General features: G+C 37.1%; 1 protein-coding gene across 1 annotated transcript; it reads left to right on the top strand.

The window, feature by feature from the left end:
* The first annotated feature begins 9,250 nt into the window (after positions 1-9,250).
* Positions 9,251-12,540, top strand: prokr1b (prokineticin receptor 1b). The gene is made up of 2 exons (XM_053502900.1): positions 9,251-9,711; positions 11,856-12,540. Exons 1-2 carry the CDS (start codon positions 9,251-9,253, stop codon positions 12,538-12,540), a joined length of 1,146 nt encoding a protein of 381 aa, XP_053358875.1.
* Positions 12,541-23,250: the final 10,710 nt, after the last annotated feature.

Below are 23,250 nucleotides of genomic sequence, written 5' to 3'. Positions count from 1 at the left end.
TACAAAATGTTATACAGTAGATTACATTTGTTCTCGCTTTATTTCAAAGCCACTATTTCCAGCACTGATGCTGCCTTCCACATCATATCGCCTTACAACAGTGACATGCAGTCATGGACAGTAAATTATACAGTATATATATATATATATATATGTGGAAGTGATCTGAGTATTTCCCATGCTTTAAAAAAAACATTTTGTACAGCCTTGTAGCACAACATCAATAGGAGTGTCTGCAGTCAAGTCTGATTGCCCTCATGTAGAAGGTAGGGGAGGTACCCCAGATCTCTGCGCTACCATGGCTCTACTACAATTACTGGTCTTAACTAAAAGACAGCCAAAGCAGGGGTACAAAGAAATATACAATTTTCAAGTCATTTGGCCAAAAAAAAATGTTTCTTAAAACACATTTGACTGCCGTTTGCATTTGAACACTGTGATTCACTGTGACTGTCGGATTTACTGTACAAAATAAATATATAGTAAATCTCAACATTAATTTCTTCCTCTGATGCTTCGATGCAGTATCATCAAACCGCCATAAATGATGTGTTTCAGGTCACCACACATGGTATTCATGTCACACTATTACAAAATGAGATGTCAACTTGAATAATGCGTTCTTGAATTCTCCTGCCTTACAACTGGTGTCCACTGGATAGGCTCCAGATCCACCATGTCTATGACGAAAAATAAATCTATTCTGCTGTCCAGGCAAGTTTCCACTGATGGCTTTAGAAGTATATCGGGGGGACTTCTATTATGAGAACATAATAATGAGTAGAAAGACTTTAATGGGAGCATGTGAGATTCCCTGTAATGTTATAATATAATAATGTTAAAACCGGACTTGTTCTTTGTTCAGTGAAGTTCCCAATGTCTTTCATATACATAGACAACTCTGCATTCTCCTCTGCTTTGCATGAATATCTTATTAACCTCAGGTAGTCCTATTTTGCTTTCACAGAGATGCTTTCACAGAAGCAAACCCTTGACAGGGCATTAGACTATTAATGAAATGGGCCTAATCCTCCACTTCATTATATGTGCATTCATATCACCGACTGTGCTCATTTGGTTGGAGTGCTAGTTTAGAAAGGGAGGGTAAGAGATTAAATGATTATAAGAACCAGACATATGCAAAACCACTGTTCTGTCTGGTACTGAAGGAATGAATTATTCTTCTAAAAAAGTAATACCTCGAATGGTGTTTTGATGATGGATGTAGAGAGCGTTGTCCATCATGTCGCTCTAAAGTCTTTCATGTTTCATGTCTAACTGAGAGCTGGTGACTACTGTATGAAGGACATAGCATATGATTTCCATCATTTTTATAATCATAAACAAAAATTCAGTGAGGTCTGGAATGCTGGAAGAGGTTGGGATTAAGGGGATCAGTTGAAAAAACAAAAAGGATAGATATATCTAGCAGTTTTGAACTTGTAAGAACAGTTGGATAGTCCTATAAATAAATAAATAACTCTCATTCTCTGTACCGCTTGTCCTGTACGATGTCATGGGAAGCCTAGAGCCAGCCTGTCCCAGGGGGACACCTTGGTGCAAATCCATTGCAGGGCACACTAGCACACACACACTATGGGTAATTTGGAAATGCCAACCAGCCTACTCTGCATGACTTTGGAGTTTTTGAGGAAACCGGATTCCCCAGAGGAAATCCACCAAGCACAGGGAGAACATGCAAGTGGGATTTGAGGATTTGAGGGTTTTCTCCAGGTACTTCACAGTCCAAACACATGAACTGTAGATTGAGTGGTGATTCCAAAAGGTCCTAGTGGTTGAGTGTGTGCTTGTTTGTGTGTGGCACCCCATTCAAATTGTCCCCTGCCTAGCCGTGAACTGCCTGCAATAGGCTCCTGGCTCCCCATGACCCTAGACAAGGATAATCTATACAGAAAATAAATGAATGAATTTAGTTATAGCCATGAATATAATCAGCTGTGCTAATTACTATATTAAAACACTTTAAAACCAAGTAGCACAGATCTGTGTGGGCAATGCAGCATACTGTACTGTAGGTCAATGGCAATTAAAAATCATTGGAAACCTTGGTTTTCACAATTTGTAGAATGAAAATTCATTACTTTAATAACATGTAAATTCTACCACTACCAGAGTACAGAAATGACACCACAAAAACCTCAAATTTTTTGGTCAAATTGAAAACTGAAAACAACCAGAAAAACATGTGATAATGTGTATTTGTGCTATTTCTTTCTCTCTGTGGCATATTTTTACCTTCTTTTCTCAGTCGTTGTTTGTATAGTTGGTTAAAATGAAATAAAATTCAGTTAATAATATTGCCTGTTAGTGCTGGCAGTGTCACTCAATGTCACGATGTATACTGCACAATCCTGAGCCATACTGTATATACTGTATGTTTATTAAAAAAAAACAGCAAAACAAATAATGGCTAAAATACTCTTAGTTTTAGGGGCTCTTACAAAAATAAGACAAATATGTGTGAGACATTGTTCCAGCAGCATGGCATGCGGGTCATCTGTAGGAGGTCTTTAAAACTCAAGACTCCTTAAGAGGTCTTTAGGTCGGCGTCACAAAAAAAGAAAAGGATATTACAAATTACCCAGAAATCCTCCAGCCCTACCTGTGCTGTTAATGTGTTCTGGGGCAGGAATCAAACCATCAACCCTGGACGTGCAAGGACCCAATGGTACCCACTAGGCCACCATGCTGCAAAAAAATAAATGAATACATTTAGTTTGTGGGCAGCATGATGGATCAGTGGTTAGCCTTGCATCTTCAAGATTGGGCGTTTAAATCTCATCTGCAGTCTGTGTGCATGGAGTTTCCCTTGGGATTTGAGGGTTTTCTCCAGTTACTCCACAGTCCAAAGTGTTTGTGTTTGTGTGCGTGCATGCCCTGTGATGAGTCGGCACTTTATTCATGGTGTCCCCTGCCTTGTGCCCTGATGGTATGGGCTCCAGGCTCTCCATGAGAAGATAAACTGTATGGAAAATGAACTAATGAATGAATTTAGTTGTAGTCATGGACATAATTAGCTTTGTAATAGTTATAATAAAAATAATATTCTAACAAGACTAAAATAATAACGTGTGAGACATTGTCCCAGCAGCATGGCATGCAGGTCATCTGTACAGTAGAAGGTCTTTAAAGCTCAAGACTCATTCAGAGGTCACAAAAAAAAGAGAGATAAAATCTTCTTTTATCTTGATATGTAAGATAAAGCACTGAATGAAACCCTTTAGCCAACAGATAGAGAAAGAGAGAGAGAGAAGCCTTAGCCTCACCCACCCATCTTCCCTCTTTTACTCTCTCTCTCTCTCTCTCTCTCTTTAACACACAAACACACACACACACACACGCACAAAACATTTGACTCCGTGTTTCCTTCAGCACAAGAGGCGAAATGGGAAATGTTCCGGAATTCTTAGAAAAAGGTGAGATGAACTCATTTACAGGCAGGGATTTGTGTGTCATGAGATCTGAAGTGAAGGACGATGTTTTAACCTGAAATCGGTTCCTAATGACTGGATTTCCTCAACAACTGTTTAACGGGCTTTTCAGTAGCGTTTCAGTTCGTGAGAAATATCCGAAATTATACTCATATATACTTATATTTTCACTTCTGGCACATATTCACTTTAGCGTTTAATCGGTTTACTTTGTAACGCGCACATTAAGAGGATAAAGAGTGTTCAGCATTTTTCTGATTTTCTCATTTAAGGACATAAAATATAATTACGAGTTGTATAATTAAGACATCCTGTAATGATGATTATGATGATGATGATGATGATGTATGTCATTTCAAGGAAAATCCTACCTGAGTTAAAGATCATACGATTCGTTTCTTTTGAACTGAAATGATGTTTTGATTCATTTGAAATACACATAACATCAAACACTTCATACCACTCTTAGAGTTACAGGTTCATCATAATCATGGAAGCCTGCAGTGCATCCTACTTTATTATTCTTTTTTCTCATTATGTACTTAGTCTATTAATTAAAGTAATATTAAATTGCCTACTTGTTCCTTTTAGAAATAATCTAAATGTACACACCAGAAAATAGCTTAACATTTCTCACAAAACCAACACTCCAGACAAGGTCAGACAGCTTTTCTTCAAGCTGCCTGCATTCTACATCATTCGGTTGTGAATCACGTTTAACTATGAATTCAAGAGCCACTCAGGAGCGCGGTCATCCTCTCATCAGAGCACAAAAGTGCCCTGAAATTGTCCTTTATGTCAATTTAAAAAAAAACAATAATGTTTCTTTATTATAGCCCTGAATTACTTTTGCATTGAGATTTGATTTTTGATTTGTGTAGTGGATTTCTAAAATAATTTTACAAAGATTCATCAACTACTCACTTGTGGGTGCAAGATCAGAAGTAGGAATTAACAGGGGTGTTTTTAATCATTATTATTTTTTTGTCCAAGATAATTTTTTTTGATTTATATATATATATTTTCTTTATACAAGTCAAGATACAGATCAAGTCTAAATTCAATGATACTGTACATGTATATGGTGGAGAAAAGCAGAAAAATTAATCCCCCAATTAGACCCACAATTAGAAACTCTAATATGTAAAAAAAAAAAAAACTAATCTGTTAATATTTTCCCCATTGTGCGATTTCATGCAGAGGTCACCGGCAGATAATCCAGTGCATGCTTTTTTGAATGATTTTTGTCATTTTTTATATCATATTTCTAGCAATCAAATCAAGGAATGACCAAATGAAAACAACTGAAGATTTTTTAATCTTTCGAAAAGAGAAAGCGACCTGTTATATTCAGTGAAGCCGTGAGCAAAAGGCTGACAGTAGAGTAATCAGGGTGTTATGGTGGTGTTTTATTGGTAACATGCACAAAAAAAACCCCTAATCAATCTGTCTTGTTCTTGCTCGCTCACTTACTTGCAGAGTAGTTTTATTGTACAGTATATGCAGACTGCAACGCGAAGTACAACTCTTTTATTATAAAAAAAATCCACTTTTTAATAGTTAATTAGATTTACAGTTTAAACCCTGTCAGTGACCTTGATAGCAAAAAAATAAAAAATAAAAAATTAATTAATTAATTAGAAACAAGGTTAAATATGGAATTGACTGTGATATCGATTTAAGGTCTTAAAAGTATAAATAAGACCAAATGGTCAATTTGACATAACAAACCCATGAATGAAAAGTCTTAATGTATCAGAACTGATATTACATACAAAGATGATTTATTTCTTTAAACAACAGTTTTAAACTCTAAACCCTAATCAGGATTTGCAGACTAGATGAGAACATGGTGAGAAGGAAAAAAAACAGGCAGGTTCAGAAAGTAAAGACACAACACAATACAGAACATGAGACTGGTCCATTATTAATGTGTTAAATTCGAGAATGAGGTGAGGATGTTGGCTGATTAAAATCTGGGGTGTCCGAGAGAGCTTACAGGAGGTGAGAGCTGCAGCTGAACCCATCAAGCTGGAACAAAGAAAGAGCAAAAATAAACACCAGAGCTGAATCTTGTATGACTTACTAGGCAGCACTTTAACAACCATCAATAGAATGGTAGCATCAATAGAATTAAATAATTTACTTCTTAACAAAGGCAATAATAACAGTGCAAAGCTTAGTAATGTTTTTAACATGGCCTTCAAACAAGAGTGTTCTGAACAGAGGTTTTAAACAAAGAAAGAAGACATTTTCATTACTGAAAACCCTGTATTCTACTCTTCTGAGTATCACCCATGCTACATTTTGTACATTTTATCATTTGAGCAAATTTCTGAGATCAAGGGTTCTGTGGACAGAACAACAATAAATCGGTATAAATGAAACCATTCACATAGAAAATGACAGATTAAAAGCAAAAACGATGCTTCAGAACTTTTCTAAAAGAGTGAAATAGACAACAAAATGTTTCACATTTATATTTCTATAATGTTTACAAACAGAAATATTAGTATGAAAAATAATAAACCTTGTTTTAATTTGACATTCAGAAAATCAATTTCAGGGCCAAAAATGTTCGTCCCTAAATTACATGAACTTTGTAAAGCTGCACAAATGAAACGGCTTATTTGTTGGGAATCAGTTATTAATAATAATAAAAAAAAAAAATGTTGTACTGATCATAATATAGATTTAAGGTCTTAAAAGTTTAAAAACAGCAAATGCTCAATTTGACTTAACAAACGCTGAACTCTTAATGAATCAGAACTGATGTTACATGTAGAGAAGATTTTCTCATTTATTGCAGCAATTGATTTGAAAAATATATTCAGAAAATAATCATATAAAATATAAATAACAATAATAATCATTGTTATTTTGATAAAAATATATATATAATTTACTTAATGACAAATCATAACAAATGTCAAGAAGTGGCCTCAGACTTACACGAAAGCGGTAAGTGTGGCTAAACTAAATGATGAAATATTTAATGAAATATTAAGTTTAAATATTCTATAATTGATGAAATATCCACTTACAACAAGCCAAGGATGTCCACTGCAAAATTCACTCGCTGTTCATCACTTGTGGGTCTTAAAACAAAAACAACCATCCACCAAGGTTTCACATGTTACCAGTGTGTGTGTGTGTGTAGTTACACTGATGCTACACAGTCTACCTATAGCCTAGGGGACTGCTAACAGGACGTTTCTAAAGAAAACAATTGTAACTTTATGAGAGTTCTTTGTGTCTTTATGTGATTTGTTGTGCTTGCTTAGAGGCTCTTCTGAGTGTGACCAGCAAATCAAACACCGTTCCCCTGGACTTAGAGCTCATTTGCTTGCCAAGGAACAATGTCAAGACGAGTTGGAATTGATGCTTGTTCGGGTCGATTTTACCTCTTGAAAATCATGTGAGAGTTTGCTTATGAGTCTTGTTAAATAAAATCCACGCTCCAATTCATCTCTGTCTTTTCTCTCCAGCAGAATAAATTCATAGTGCAAACATACATACACAATCATTATTAATTATAAGGCTAGCTACTGTAGGGTGGCTGTGCATACAGTATTTTTTGTTAAAATAACCATCATATCGGTTTTTGAGTAGAGCTTCCACCAGCTTTAAATGATCTGTCAACATGCGGAGCGCTACATACTCAACTGCCTCCCCAGACAAGGGCAATCCTGTTTCCAAGGCAATCTGAGTGAAGATTCGAAGCTACTGTATAACAATTTATACAGTTTATACAGCTCCAGATTTAGACACGTCTTACAATTATGAGATACCTTGCACTCAAATCTACCAGAAATCCTGTCATGCATGACCCAAAAAACAAGCATTATATTTTGTGGGGTTCATCTGTAGCTATTTCCCACTTGTCCTTAAAAGAAAAAAATTAGATACAATAGGTAAAACCATAAAAGGTAAAACCAAGGTCAACTACAGATTTAAAGGGTAATAAAATCTATGAAATCAAACCAGGACTTGTGATGACATTTCTCGTGAATGCAGACGTAAAACTAATTGCCACACTACGGCGCTAAGACTCTTAAAATATAAGAAAAATATTAGAATGGTGCATTTTTTTAAAAGACGTAATTCGTGAATGATGATGTCGCTCGGAGTTCGCTGCAGTCGGTCATGGAGTGGAACTTGCTGCCCACTGGCCAAAGAGACAAACCGTCTGTAGGAACTGTACACACATCATTCATCATGCATCAACACTATTTGCACTTTACAGGAACTCGGCTGGGAGTTATTGCCACATTTCCTTTGCGGTCCTGACCTTGCTCCTCTTTTTCATTTCCACATGTCTGGGCCGTTAAAGGAGTTCCTGGGAGGCCACCTTTTCAGACGTGAAGCAGGCGGTCTAAAAAATCTTTCTACCCTGTTTATATCCAAGCACTACTGAAACACTGGGATAAGTGAATTAATGTAGCAGGGGAACTTACAGAAAATAAAGGTAGGATTCATATTTGTGTTATATTGCCCAATGAAAAGTCCCAGTTTGACTTGAATACCCATCATACTTGTTTTAGTTATTTGTTGTACTAAATTTGGTACTTTTGGATGGTATGTACAGTATGTACAGTATGTGGTCATGTTCTTAATCCCAGTGACTTTATGGATATACTGTACCATCCACAAAGTATATTAATTATAAATAGTTGTAACCAAAAGACCCACATTGATGTCAGCTGAATTTGCTGAAGTTTCTGTGGGGCCAGGTGTCATTTTAAACCTTGGTCAATAATAATTTCATTTATAATGATTCCTTTAAATGTGAGACTTTCTAAATTCAGCTGTTCAAGGTTCAGATCTGATTCCTGGCAGTTCAGACAGGATGATCTAATTTAATTTAAAAAAAAAGTGGATTGTTTATACCAGTCTTTTTTTTAATTAAGAAAATATTCTCTAAGACTAAAACAAGAAGAAACGTTTGAGAGAAATATGACCTATGAATATCGATTCAGATCACTTATTTTCAGATTTATTAATGCTTAAAATCCATTATATCAAAGGCAAAAGATACACATTACACTTGTGTCACCAGATAGTTTAATTAATGAAGTGAATTACAGCATTAGTTCTTTTGTAATATAATTCAGCCTCATTTCAAGCTTCTTTTCTTTAAATAAAAATGTAAAGTTTTAAATTATTTTAGAATTGGCTAGCAATAGGTTTAATAACTATATTTGTTTTACTGTAATCATAGGAATTATTAAAAATTGATTGAATATTGATATATACCCAGATTATTTTAAATGGTATGCAACAAAGGGCTGTGTATTATAATTTTTTTTTAAATCTTGCTAATATACAGTTAGTCTGTTTGGGCAGCACTTTACATAATGTCATAGCATTATTATTATAACAAGAACTAGGCTTTTTTTATTTAGCTTTTTATTATTATTTCATTTTATTCTAATAAACAGCTTTATCATAACCTAATCTACAATTAGAGAAACATCTAACAGATAACAAGACATAAATCCTTTCTTTTACTGGTATTTATTGCTTGCTGTTTTAGTTGGTTATAAATATCTTAAATGCTTCAGATTCACCATGCATGCTTGGATTTTAAAACAGCATTCAAAACATTTGTGCATTTACTTCTACAGGAGTAACATGTGTAAAAGGATGTGGAAGCTGCCATTAAAACACCACCATCAGGGCTGACCAGTGTTGTGATTTCCAACTGTGATCTATGTAACATAATCCAGGCAATGAAGATTTAAGGCAAAGACCGAGAATTTTAAAAACCGAACAAAACCATACTGTATTTCTTAATCATGTCAAACATTACACATGTGGCAGTAGTGTTTGTGGACCCCCACAGCCAAGTGGCCACAGATGAGCATGATCCGTACCTGGACCTTTATGATATGGACTATGGGATCCCAGCTGAGGAAATGCCGGACACCACTCAGGGCCTGGCTTATTTTGTGGCCACCATTGTTATTGGTGTTGTTCTTGTCTGCATCATGCTGGTATGTGGCATCGGAAACTTCCTGTTTATAGCCACCCTGGCTCGCTATAAGAAGCTCCGAAATCTCACCAATCTCCTGATCGCGAACCTGGCCATCTCTGATTTCCTTGTGGCTGTTGTGTGCTGCCCTTTTTTGGTGGATTACTATGTGGTGAAACAGCTGTCCTGGGACCACGGGAAAGTGCTCTGTGCCTGTGTTAACTACCTACGAACTGTGTCTCTGTACGTGTCCACCAACGCCTTGTTGGCCATTGCTGTGGACAGGTAAGTGAAATTCAATATCATTGCTCTCTGGTGGAGACTAATTGCGTTTAGACAGACAGCCCTGAGGTGTGATTCGATGTATTTCGAATGAGAGCTACCTGCCAATGAACCATGTGTGATATTTCACTTGGACAGGTGTGTGGTCATGCTCAGTTCACAATCTCTAAAAAGGGATACGTATTAACTACTTATAAAGTACTTAATAATGCATGAACACAAGACAATAAAGTAATTACAGATCAACATTTTGTTGCACAGAGTGATATATATTAGCATCACTAACCAATCAGATAAACAGAAAACATTACAGCCATGATTGCAATGTGTTTCCGGGGTATTTCTTATTTTCAGTGTAATATGTTTACTTCAAGTTAGTCATAATTTAACAATAAATAAACAAAATCAAGCAGGATTGTGAGTCTTTTGATAGATACTGTAAATGCTTAGATGGTAATTAAATAATTCTGTAGTTTAAACAAACTAGTAATAGTTTTTAGTAATATAATTTGGTTATATGCAAATATTTCACTAACATATCCAAAAGGTGCACTTAATCACATGAGTAGGGATTGTTATAATATTTGAGAAAGAAACATGGCTGATACAGTTATTATTTAAACAACAAACCGTAACAGATCCTGCAAAGAAGAAAGGAAAGAAGGTGTCCAACTGCTTTTTATTAAAGTAGAGTTTTCATAGGACAGCGGTTTAAATGGTCGCTATCACATCATTTTTTATTTTTTTACTCAATTTGCATACATTTGCATAACTTAAGGTTCAAGGTTGGTGCAATGCTGCAAGTCATGCACATAAAAAAATAAAATAAAAAAATTTTAATGACTTTTATTTTGTACATTTACAATCCCAAAATGCATTTTAGGTGTCTTATCAGTTCTGTGCAAAAGACTTGAGCCACCCCTCGTTTCTTCATATTTTGCCTACAAAGAGCCAGACTTTCTTCTATTTTTAATATAGGCTTTAGAAAAAGTTCTACAGGTTTCCTGACCTGGACTTTTTTTTACTTTCTTACTTACGAGTTTTGGCAAGAATTTGATTCTCATTTTCAAGTCAGTCCCTGTACCTGAGCAGTTTCGGAGGAATTATTATTATTTATTTTTTTTAAGCAACAAAAGTGACTTATGAATCATTTAAGCATTGAAGAAAAGATCTAACTTAAGCCATGAGCCAGTGAGAAAGAGGTGCAGATGATGACAGATGATCAGGCCGGTGATTAGTATACTGCTGATGCTAAGTGCAGATTGGCTGGAACAGACGAGAGGGGAAATGAGGATGCTGATGAGGTTGTCACATAATCAACTTTCAATTTTTTTATTTTATCTGTAAACACTTTTCAGCCTGTTGCAGTAAAACAATTGTTCCCATTTCTTGAGTTGCATCTTCATAATTTTATTACATTTATTATGAAGAAATTAGAAATTAGGGGAGACTCAAGAATTGTGCACAGCAGTGTAAGCAAGAATTTATTTACTTGATAGGTCAAATAAATTTTAAATGCTAAAACATTAAAATTTATTGTGGGGTTTACAAAATGATATAGTATCTTGATTTGTTGGCATTTGTCCTAGTAAAAGAGACTTTTACTTTTTAACAAAAATTGTTTTGAAATCTTTACTTAGACACTTAAACTAGACGTTATTATGTGCATGTACTGTACACACACAGTGTAGACCCATTTAAGCGTTTAAAATATAAGGATAAAAAATGAATGTTTATTATAGATCCCATAAGGTTATGCTCAAACTATGTCACTTTGTGTAACATCTATTTTTTCATCGTTTGATTTTTGTGATTATTTCCATTTATACTAAGCTATAGATGAACTTATGACACAACAGGATGTCATTTTCCTTGCACAAAATAGTCTCTGAAGTCTCTTGATACCTTTTAACATGATTAAAATGTGGTCACTGCATATTTATGACTATTAGTTTGCACTCCGTAGTGCATTATGCTTACTGAACTATGCATGACCAGCTGAAACTGCCCATCAGGTGGTGGTAGAAGAGCATCATGGAGACAAAACATGCACCAATCTGCTCATATTGCAATGCTTAGAACTATTTAATTTGGTTTTGATGGGATGGCTTTAGGAGCTTGGGATAACACTTGTGATGTCTTTTTAGGTATATGGCAATTATTCACCCACTACGGCCCCGAATGAAACATCAGACTGCCTACTGTTTGATAACAGGTGTGTGGATTGTTCCGGTCATCATATCCATACCCTCTGCTTACTTTACCTCTGCGACCAAAGTGCCTTATGGTGCCAACCGCAGTAAAACCTTCTGTGCTCAGATCTGGACAGTGGACCAGCAGCTATACTACCGTTCCTACTTCCTCTTCATCTTCGCCGTGGAGTTCCTGTGCCCAGTCATGAGCATGGCCCTGTGCTACATGCGTATCTCCCGGGAGCTTTGGTTTAAAAGCGTCCCCGGTTTCCAGACGGATCAGATCCGGAAGCGCTTGCGTTGCCGGAGAAAGACAGTCATGGTGCTCATTGGGATCCTCACGGCGTACATTCTCTGCTGGGCTCCTTACTACGGTTACACCATCCTGCGTGATTTTTACCCCACTCTCATCTCCAGGGAGAAGAACTCCCTGGTGGCGTTTTACATTATCGAGTGCATTGCCATGAGCAACAGTATGATCAATACCTTCTGCTTTGTCAGCGTGAAGAATAACACAGCTGTGTACTTCAAGAGGATTGTGCTGCTTCGCTGGAAATCAACGTACACCTCTAGGAAGACAGATGTGAGGACATTGTCCACACCTGTGACTGAGGAAATTGACTGTATACAACTGAGATAAAAAAAGACGAACAAAAAAAACAAACAAACACAACCCCCTGCAGATTTTCATCTGTTTTACGGAGACAAGAATTGGGTTACCTTATCTAAGGAAACATTTGACAAAAGCCATTGTACTGTATGGTTCAGCCTTTTCTTTGGCAGTGTTGCCGAAAAAAAAAAGATTCTCGTAAGACATTGAATTAAATTTGCATTTAATTTTTACATACTGATAAATGTGTGTCGTTAGCTGTACAATGGTTTAAATGTTTCAGTGAAACTGTGCAGTATTTATATTTAAGAATTTATCAGTTTAAGCCCAAGCAAGTGAGTATTTCTTTACTAATCTTTTGTGTATTGTTGTTTTGTTTGTGGTATTATTTTTCTGGGTGCCTCTAAATTGATTTCAATCGCAGTTATTTCATCGTGACTGTTTTTTTTTTTAAAGCCTCTTTGGATTGTATCTTGTGCATGAAGTCAAGACAAATAAACATAAAACTTAAAAAGAAATTGTCATCTTTCCTGCTTGGAGTAAGGCATCTACTTTAAAACGATTCATATTTTTCACAAAATCACTAATTCGGATGACGGCACGATGGCGTAGTGGTTAGCACTGTGGCTCAGTTCTCCCAGTGCTTGGCTGGTTTTCTTCGGCTACACTGGTTTCCTCCCGCAGTCCACCGAACTGCAGTTTAGGCTAATTGGCGTTCCCAAATTGCCCGTAGTGTGTGATTGAATGTGTGAGAGTGTGTCTATGTGTGTGGGCCAGCGATGGAATGGCAACCTGTCCAGTGTGTACCCTGTCCCTTGCCCTAAGTCTCCTGGGATAGGCTCCGGGCCCCCCATGACCCTACAGTATATAGGATAAAGCGGTGTAAACAATAATGACTCATTTGAACCAGAAAGATCAGAACAAGCAGGATCTGGTTAGTATAAAAAGTGCTAAGTTTAAACAGTTAAAAAAAAATTAAATATATATATATATATATATAGACAGACATTTTTATCCAAACATTAATTTCTGTTACAAATTCTGTATTTAATTTATTTTGTGTCCAATTACTTTCTTCTTTATTTATCAAATCCCTAGATATTCAGCTTTTAACACTTTGTGGCAGCCTCTGTCACACTGACTAACAGCCTACGTTCTCTGTTTCGGGAGACACGTTAGTGTTTGCCTGTCTAATTGAATTAGTCATTGTACTAATCTCCGTTGTTGCATTCATCTGTCTATTAACACAGACAGATTTTATTGCTCTCATTTGTCTTCTAGTGTGGCCTTTCCCTCTAATGAAAACACACCAAACATGGCTTCTTAGAAACCCCAATATGCTCTTGCTAGTGTTAGGACAATTATAACCGCCATGGTTTTTGACTGATGGTGTGAAGGTTGGTGACATACTGTAAAAGAGGGTTAAAAAAAAACGACTACAATGACGTACAATGTACAAACAAAAGGAAAATGCATCAGGGCCTAGCTTGGGTTGCAGTGTGATGCCAAAGGGGCACGGGCGCGTGACTGTCAGTTACATTAATTATCAAGGTGGCATGAGGACAGACGTCTTGCTTTAACTTACTGTATAGGGAAACTTTTAAGCTAAGCCTGTGATGGCATGTGTGACCACAAGTGGTGTTAGACATCCCTGACACTTTCAGCAAGGATCAGTTGGACCTTTTAGTCAGTGTCATGTGAAATCATTGCCAAATGTGGTTCTCCAAACCAGAGCAGTAAAGCTCTATGATATGTGTCTACTATCTTAAAGGGATGAAATGTTTTAGCATCCTGAGCCATGTCACCTGTCCTTGTGGGTTTAAAGCACAGGCTGAGAACTGCAAACAACAGCACTTCAAGTACCACTCCTTGAACACAAGCGCATCAAATACTGTACCTTGTATGGCCTTATATGGAAATAGTTCTGTGAACCGTGTGTACCTGTTTGTACAATAAAGACATTGAAAAAACCTCATCAACTGAATCCCTTGCACTAACCTCTTTTTTTATGGACTGATACGCCGTGTATTGTGTGCATGTTGTGCCCATTGTGATAGGATGTCATTATAAGCATCTGTAAACTTAGTATGATTTTTCTGAATAAGGCACCGTATCCTGCATCCGCCAAGAAATTGTGCTCTCACATATTCTTGGTCATAGAAATAAAACTGCTGGCTGTGCTGTGTTTTTTCTATCCACATTTTGTACTGGTGGAACCCTGATGGTTGTGTTGTTGTTGTGGTTTTTTAGGCGCACAGAGAGACAAATAAATGACAAATCATCAGCATTACCACTGGAAAGCAATAATTCTGGATGTATTTGAGATTGGAAACAAAAAGATATACAACTTTGAAAATGAGACGCCGCTAGGATTCAAGTTCAACTCTCTCAGCTTGGACCACTCTATAATTTCTAGCCACTCGTCGATACTTAATTACTTTCCTAAAATGCTTAATCCTCTAGTACTGTTTGCATTCCCAAAGGTTTTTGTTCTTTGGAGACCTCTTAAAACTATTTCTAGCTTATGTCTGGTTATCAGCCTCAGTCTAACAGGCAGGGGAAAAGCTTTCTACCGTAGACTCATGCTATAAAAACCTTTCTGTATGTTTTCTCATGAGACCAGCTACAAGTTCAACACTTTTGCGGTGCATTTTATGTTTACTGCCCTTCCTTAGACAAGGCATTGGACTACGGTTCGGAAGATCCCGGGTTTAAACCCCACAACCACCAAGTTGCCACTGTTGGGCCCTTGAGCAAGGCCCTTAACCTCAACTGCTCAGATGTGTAATGAGATAAAAATGTAAGTCGCTCTGGATAAGAGCGTCTGCCAAATGCCTAAATGTAAATGTAAATGAGCCGTCTGAGGTCCCTTCTAAAGGACCCACGTGAGAGTAGAAAAGTAGCATGTTGCCTACAGCATCTTAACATCCAAACCTTAACATCAAAACACATTCCGGCCTGGGCTGCATCCTAGTGGTGCCAAGTGTACTGGGACTTGGCTAGAATATTTTTTTTATTATTATTATTTAAATTGACTTCAAAGAAAACCGCTCACTTGACCCCTGTTGGACCAATTTTATTTTCTAAAAAAAAAAATGATCGAGCAGCTGTTTGGGTAGTGTCCAGGTTCATGAGGTTTGTTTGGTTTTGATACAATTCATCACTGCTGTATAATTCTGGGTAACTGGACAGCATGGTGTCAAAACATCAGAAAGAAAAATGATAGCAGAGCACAAACATGAAAAGCACAATGGCTAAAAGAACAGCGTGACTAAGAGCTACTAAAAAAATTCCAAAGTTGATTGGATATTTCCAAACTGCCGAATCTTCATCCAGTCACCTTATCGTCATCTAGCTCTACCTTTGACAAAGATGTCAGTCAAGCTGACACCAATCATGCCTGATAACTGGCTTGCAGATACACTGTGAACTTCTTTTTCCTGTTGCCCTGCTGTTAATACAGCTCTGGAAAAAAATAAGAGACGACTGCAATTTTCTACAGAAAACTTAAAGATGGTCACAAATTATCAAGCAAAGCATGAGCTGTTTGTTTTTTGCTAAAAAAGTGGTATAAAGTTACCCAACAGCAATGTGAAAAACATTTCGAGAGTGAAAATCATTGTGGAGAGCATGCCAAAATCGGAATTATTCCACCAGATGGTGATTTCTTAATGTTATTTATCCAAAACATAAACACAATTTGTTTACATCTTATTTTAATTTGAGTTATTAAAGCTCTGCAAATAATGCATAATCTTGGGTTATTTGCATGTGTTGTGATGTTGTCATTATATATTGCCATTAAATATACTGTATATCCTATATAACAATAGTCATATTTTGAATATAGGAAAAATATTGTCAGCAGTTCACAAAAAAAATGTACCTGTAAGAAAAAAAAACAAAAAAACATAAGAAACAAATTATTTGGTAGGTTTTTTTTTTTTTTTTTCCAGAGCTGTATATCTATTTAGGCTGGGGATTATTTATTTATTAATTTATTTATTTATTTAGTTTTAAGTTTTTAAACAGACAGGCATTAAAGGGGAACCTGAACAAATGCGAGCAAGCGCCCTATATTTCATCATCTAAAGCCAGAGCAATATTGGAGACTTAAGAATTATTAGCCTGACCTTAATAGTACTGAGGCACATTAATGTTATTTGTAAAGTTTTTTTTTTTCTTCTACCACAGTATGTACCTGGTTACACAGGTGTAGCAGCTTAAGCCCACCAGAGTCTTTAGTTGGCGAGCAGTCACACACACATTCCCATTAAACCAACATTACCGTTCAATTTTTTTTTACACTTGTGATACAGAATTCTGTGAACACATTTACACAACATTCAGAACTTCAGAAGCATTTTCTACTGTTTGTGTCTGATCTACTGTTAGGTTTTCGAATGTCTCTCAGGGAATGCCTGCTAAGTACCCATGTGTCTCAAAACTAATGCGGTCTATTTAGTTTCATAGAGTCACACTGCAGCTAATAACTCTTGTCCTGTCCTTGGGTTTATGGGCGGCTGAAGACGAGCAGAACTGATTTATCTAACAGTAGATAACTGTTTATCCTATCCAGTGAAAAACAAAAATTCCTCTTGAAAATGAATGGGAATGGTTCAGGAAATGTACCTAGAATCAAATATGGGTGAGTTTTTATCCATCATCTACACCATTTAACCTGTGTATGGTCCAGGAGATCTGGAAACTATCACAGGGAACACTGACCCAACACAGGGCACAAGCACACCCAGTCATACACTACAGGCAATTTGGAAACACCAGTCAGCCTACAACGCATGTCTTCAGACTGTCGAAAACTTGAGTACACACAGGAAAACCACCAAGCACACGGAAAACATGCAAACGATACGTTTACTGACCAGAGACACAATTTAAACCACAAACCTGGAGGTGAGTAGCGACAGTAACAACCACTAACCAATACGCTATCAGGTCACTGATAGCATATTGGTCACTATCTGTTTCTCCAGTACTTGGACTAACCCAACCCCCGAAAAAAAAAAAAAAAAAAAAAGCCCTCTTCTTAGTTGTGTTGGACTAATGGCACTAAGTTATTAACCTAGTTAACCCAGTGTAAGTATGTATCCAATTATGTAAACATTAAAGCACTTTTTGTAAGTCGCTCTGGATAAGAGCGTCTGCCAAATGCCCCTCCCTCCATCCATTTATGAACATTTTTAGAATCTTGTCAAGACCTCCAGTCGACATTCACATATTCACATACACACTCACACTCTACGGACAATTTGGGAATGCCAATCTGCATGTCTTTGGGATGTGTGAGGAAACCCGGAGACCTGGAGGAAACCCACCAAACACAGGGAGAACTACATGCACACAGACCCCAAGGATGGTAATCAAACCCAGACCCTGGAGGTGCAAGGCAACATTGCTAACCACTACACCAATGTTCCGCCATAACTATGCCATATGTTGATTTTAATGTTTTAATGGTTTTTGAGCATGCATACAATATTGGTACCAGAACAAAATCTAAAATTAACCTAAAAATATCTTGATTTAATAATTATTCCCCAAAGTAGAGCCCAAGTTTATTACTTATTTGACTCGCATGATGAACACGACCTGTTTACTATTTGCCGGGTCACGTCCCCTATGCTTAGAGGACGGAAGTATCACATTTAAAAAGGTCAGTAGTAGAAAGGGTTATATCTGTAGACCGGCACATGAGACAACAGTGTTCGTGTTTATGATCTCAGCTCACACCTCTTAACAGTGCCATTCCTCATGGACAAATAATACTGTCAGCACCAGCCGTCTAGCTGAACGCTCTATTAATTTACGCACCTGTGGGATTGTGTTTTATAGCAGATCAGTTGAGTCAGCTGTGGCTTTTGTGTGTGTATCTCTTCTCCTTGGCTTATTCAGTCATTACGTTTCATAAGGCAATGTTTGCAGGAAAGCTACTGAAAGCCATGCTGATTGCAATCAAGATATGGTCAAGTTCTTTTTTTTGTGCTGGTGACCCTGAACTGGCAGGCTTTTTTTTTGAAAATAGTTTTTAGGAGATCCATCTAAGCCATTCACCAGGGACACTTAACCACTTTAAGAGGCTAAACGAAGCTTGGTGATATATATAGTAAGCTTTTCTGTAGGCTCCTTACAATACTGCAGTAAACATACCACAGTCTTCAGGCTCGTTTGTAGAGGTAGAGTGATATACTGTATAGCTAACAACGCAGGTGCATGGCATTGATTTGCAATCATATTCCAAACAGGAAGTCAGCTGCAAAGAATTGAATAAATTTATGTGCATAAGATGTGAAGGATTCATGAGTGAGTTGTGCATTATTTGCCATAATAATTTATTCACATCTCTGTGTCAGTAGACTTGTTCAGTCGAGCAGAACCCATGCTCAATGCTCCTGTCTCATTTGGGCGTTTCAGTTAGGGGTGTGACTATATGTGGAAAAGTGAGTGGAGTAATGAGAAAGAAACGGGGAAAAAAAACAACGGAGAATTTGTGACCTGCAGTAAAATTGCCTGACCTGCTGCATTAATTGTCATGGATGATTCACGCCATTTTTTACTTCTACAGAAACTGTGTACGTTTTAGAATTTAATGTGTCACTTGGCCATTATTTTGGAAATGATAATAAAGGCTAATTAGATTTTTCATACAACACTGTAATTGTTGGAGCATTTATGGTTTTAAATAATGTTTTGGGACATTAATCCTAAATCCAGTAAGTGCCTGGCAACAGCAGTGTTTCTTTAACAAGATACAGAGGAGACAATGATATCTAAAATTAATTATGCATACTGTATGAACATATAATAAGCGTGGGCATCATTCTTGCCTCATTCTTATGTTGACTCATCTCATACTGCATGTAGCAAATTGTCCTGCAAAGGCAGTGACACACTCACTCTCTTGGTATATTTGCATGTCATTTGTCCCTGTTTAATTATGACCTGAGCTGGGTGGGTTGGTGGGTGGATAGGCGATAAGAAAAAAACTATATAGACTGATATCCAACATACCCATTTGTTTTAATGTCAGTTATTGCTGTATGTCAAGAACGAAAAATTCAAATAAAAAGATTTTGAAAAAAAAAAAGTACTGTATTCTCTGTCAATCCAAGCTGATCGATAGTGTTTATGAGCTCTTGTAGGTGAGTTATATGAGCTCTGAGTGTGTTACCCTGCTGTGTGACAAATGATCAGCAGCAGTTTTGAAGAGATGTAGATGATCGGTCTACAAAATAGCCTTGGGTTGGTAGCCTTCTCATTACAGGATTGAGAACTGTTAGAAATTGTCAGGTGACTCGATTTAGTGAGAAAATTGGCAAATATATGAACAGTTTGACAAATGAAAAGAAATAACTTCATTTTTGAAGTTTTAAGAAAAACATGTTTTCTTTGCATCATACTAAGGATTAAAAAAAGGAAAAATTCCCCAAATATTTTTGGTAAGTTGTTTGGATTATATAAGTGTGTTTTGTGTAATTTTTCAAAGAGCTTTATCTTCAGCTCCACAGTGGATAAATCAGCCTGCAGCTGTACTTGTAGAGGTTCAAGTATGCAGTATCAAGTATTTCTTTTAAAAATATTACTATAATCTGCATAACGGCTCCCATATGCAGCAAAAATCAGTGCAAGTGAAAGTAGGAGCAAGAGGGTAAAAAACAACATTCAAATCACATAATGTCCTTTTTCTCAGAATATTTCGCCGACGTTAAGTGGCACATATGTTTAATTCCTAACTACTGGAGTGACTTGGCTTCAACGGTCTGCAAAAACCCATTCAACATGTTTAAGTCACCCACCACAGGCAAAATCCACCTGTCAAAATCTATTGTCATGTTCAGCATAAGATATGTAACTTGAAAGCTTGTAAAATGGGGTAAAGTATAATATAGCAAATTTTTAATTAAATGTTTTGAAAAAAGATAATAATCATCCAAAATGAGTTATCACATTCATATATGTAACTGTTTATATCTTTTCATGTTTAGTAGATGACTTTGGTAATTTGATAAATACATACATTTTAATGAAATAAAGGATTAAGAGAGGACTTATTTAAATTGTAAAATCTGGTGTTTTTCTCGAGTTTTTCTTTTCTTAGTTAAATTATTTTACATTAAAACCGAAACATCCATCTATTAACATCTAGAACCATAAACTTCTATCATCTATAATCATAGAAAAGAATGCTTATATGTTTTTATATACTGTATATAAAATGCCTATGTACAAAAAAAGTGCACCCTTTTAAAATAATTTAGAAAGTAAAACATTTGCCACATGCCTCTGTAAAAATGTGAAAACTTTTCCTTTTAAAGGTGAGCTGGCTGATCGGATTCCGCCTGCTCTCTGTAGTAAGGCTCTAATGGACAGGCAGATCGAGAGAACTCTTCTCATGCATATTAGTTATTCTCTCTTTTCAGCAACACTCAGAATTTCCTGTCTTGTTCAGAGCTTTCACATTAATCATCATCAGCAGCAGTGGGAAGGAGATGGGGGAATGTGGATTTAAGTAGGAACATCAGACATCCATCCACAATTGTACTAAAAGTTCCCTTGGTTGTTTTTTGAATAGTGCTATGTGTTATGGGCTTTTCAACAAAGGGAAACTCTAGACTGAGAAATGACAGAAAAAAACTTCCCTGTTAGTTCCATTTCTCAAAAATGGAAGTGGACAAATTTGCAGTTCTGCATTTTGTGTGTAATGTTATATACAGAAACCTGGAAGAATGAATACGTATCCTTTATAGGTTTGGTACTTTTTGCATGTGGAGAAATCGATCCTCTCGTCTAATGGTCCACTTACATCTCCTTAATGTCCGGTATCCAAGCCGGGTTTAAAATTGCATCAGAATGTGGCGATGCTGTAACGTTGCACATTGTACCTTATAACAGGGCTGTGCATGTGACATGAAACAGAAGTTGGGTGCTCAAAAGTTTTGAGGTGCTCAAAATTCAACAAGCATATTTTGTTACAACAAAAGCTGCTCAGTTTGAACTTCAGCAGATCGTCTTGACCATGCATATGTCTACATGCCTAAATGCATTGAGTTGCTGCCATGTTCAATTCAATTCAATTCAATTTTATTTGTATAGCGCTTTTAACGATTTACATCATCACAAAGCAGCTTTACACAATCAAAAGAACTAAGTTTGTATAAAATGTGAATGTGTATGAATCAAAATGATATGATTGTCCCTGATGAGCAAGCCTAGGACGACGGCGACAGTGGCAAGGAAAAACTCCCTGAGATGGTAATAGGAAGAAACCTTGAGAGGAACCAGACTCAACAGGGAACCCATCCTCATCTGGGTGAAAACAGATAGCAGGGATTGATGTGCATAATAATATGCGAGACTGAAAGTTCAATATAAGAGGAGATGTGTAAGATTAAAGTCCAGTTTGTTCCTGGAGGCTCAGGTAGACTGTGAAAAATTTCAGTCCTGAACTATTGAGCGACTGAAGTCACAGGTCCTCAGAGAACAGCTGTCTGCATCAGTCGAGGACAGGACCACCTTCATGGAAAAGTGGAACCAACCCCAGTCACCACACGCATTCCAGGCAGACCACACGGGGGCATCCATGTGATAAGATCTCCAACCAGAAGCAGGACTCCAGGATGAGTTAGAGAGGTCCAGCGGGCAGAGGGGGTCTGGATCACTGGCAGCTCAGGAGCGACATGTATAGCTCGACAGAGAGATAGGTAGAGGAAAAAGGAGAGAGGGAGAGAGAGGGAGAGGAGAGAGCAGAAAAGGAGAGAGCAAAGAGATGGAGAAATAACAGTTAGGTATGGTCACAGTCGAACAATTTTTAATTTTTATTTATATAGCGCTTTTAACAATGGTCATTGTCCCAAAGCAATGTATAATGTGAATGTATATTAACTGTAGAGTGCAAGCAGAGACTCTGGCAGGACTAACTATAACATCATAACTAAAAGGGAGAGCCAGAAGGAAACACAGACACGAGGGCTTCCTGAGATGTAAAGCAAACGATCACCTCACCGTCAACAAACCTGAGTGATCATTGAGAGTGAGGAAGACAGCATCTAAACATACAAGCTCACATAATACTCTACGTCCATGAGTCCCCCAGATCTGCTCCTTTACCCAAGACAAATCTATTTATAAAAATGCTTGATTGAATAAATAGGTTTTTAGCCTGGACTTAAACACTGAGACTGTGTCTGAGTCCCGAACACTATTTGGAAGACTATTCCATAACTTTGGGGCTTTGTAAGAAAAAGCTCTGCCCCCAGCTGTAGTTTTAATAATACGCGGTACTGACAAGCAGCCTGCATCCTTTGATCGAAGTAGGCGTGGCGGATTGTAAGACACTAGCAGTTTACTCAGATACTGCGGCGCGAGACCATTTAATGCTTTATACGTCAAGAGTAGTATTTTAAAATCGATGCGAAATTTCACAGGAAGCCAATGCAATGTAGATAAGATAGGGGTTATGTGCTCATATCTTCTGGTTCGAGTGAGGACTCTCGCTGCTGCATTCTGGACTAATTGAAGCTTGTTTAAGCACCTAGTTGAACAACCAGACAGTAAGACGTTACAATAATCCAACCTAGACGTGATAAAAGCAAGTTTTTCTGCATCGTTTAGTGACAATATATTTCTTATCTTGGCAATATTTCTGAGGTGAAAGAATGCTATCCTGGTAATATTATCTGCATGTGCTTCAAATGAAAGGCTTGAATCTATAATCACACCGAG

This window comes from Clarias gariepinus, chromosome 8 (assembly GCF_024256425.1).
Source record: "Clarias gariepinus isolate MV-2021 ecotype Netherlands chromosome 8, CGAR_prim_01v2, whole genome shotgun sequence".
Lineage (NCBI taxonomy): Eukaryota > Metazoa > Chordata > Actinopteri > Siluriformes > Clariidae > Clarias > Clarias gariepinus.
The sequence above is the reverse complement of the archived record's forward strand: the minus strand, read 5'-3'. Positions and strand labels throughout refer to the sequence as shown.

Coding starts and splice junctions, on each gene's coding strand:
- prokr1b (XM_053502900.1), top strand. CDS start 9,251: ATGTCAAACATTACACATGTGGCAGTAGTGTTTGTGGACCCCCACAGC. Junction 9,712..11,855: donor TTGGCCATTGCTGTGGACAG/GTAAGTGAAATT, acceptor ATGTCTTTTTAG/GTATATGGCAATTATTCACC.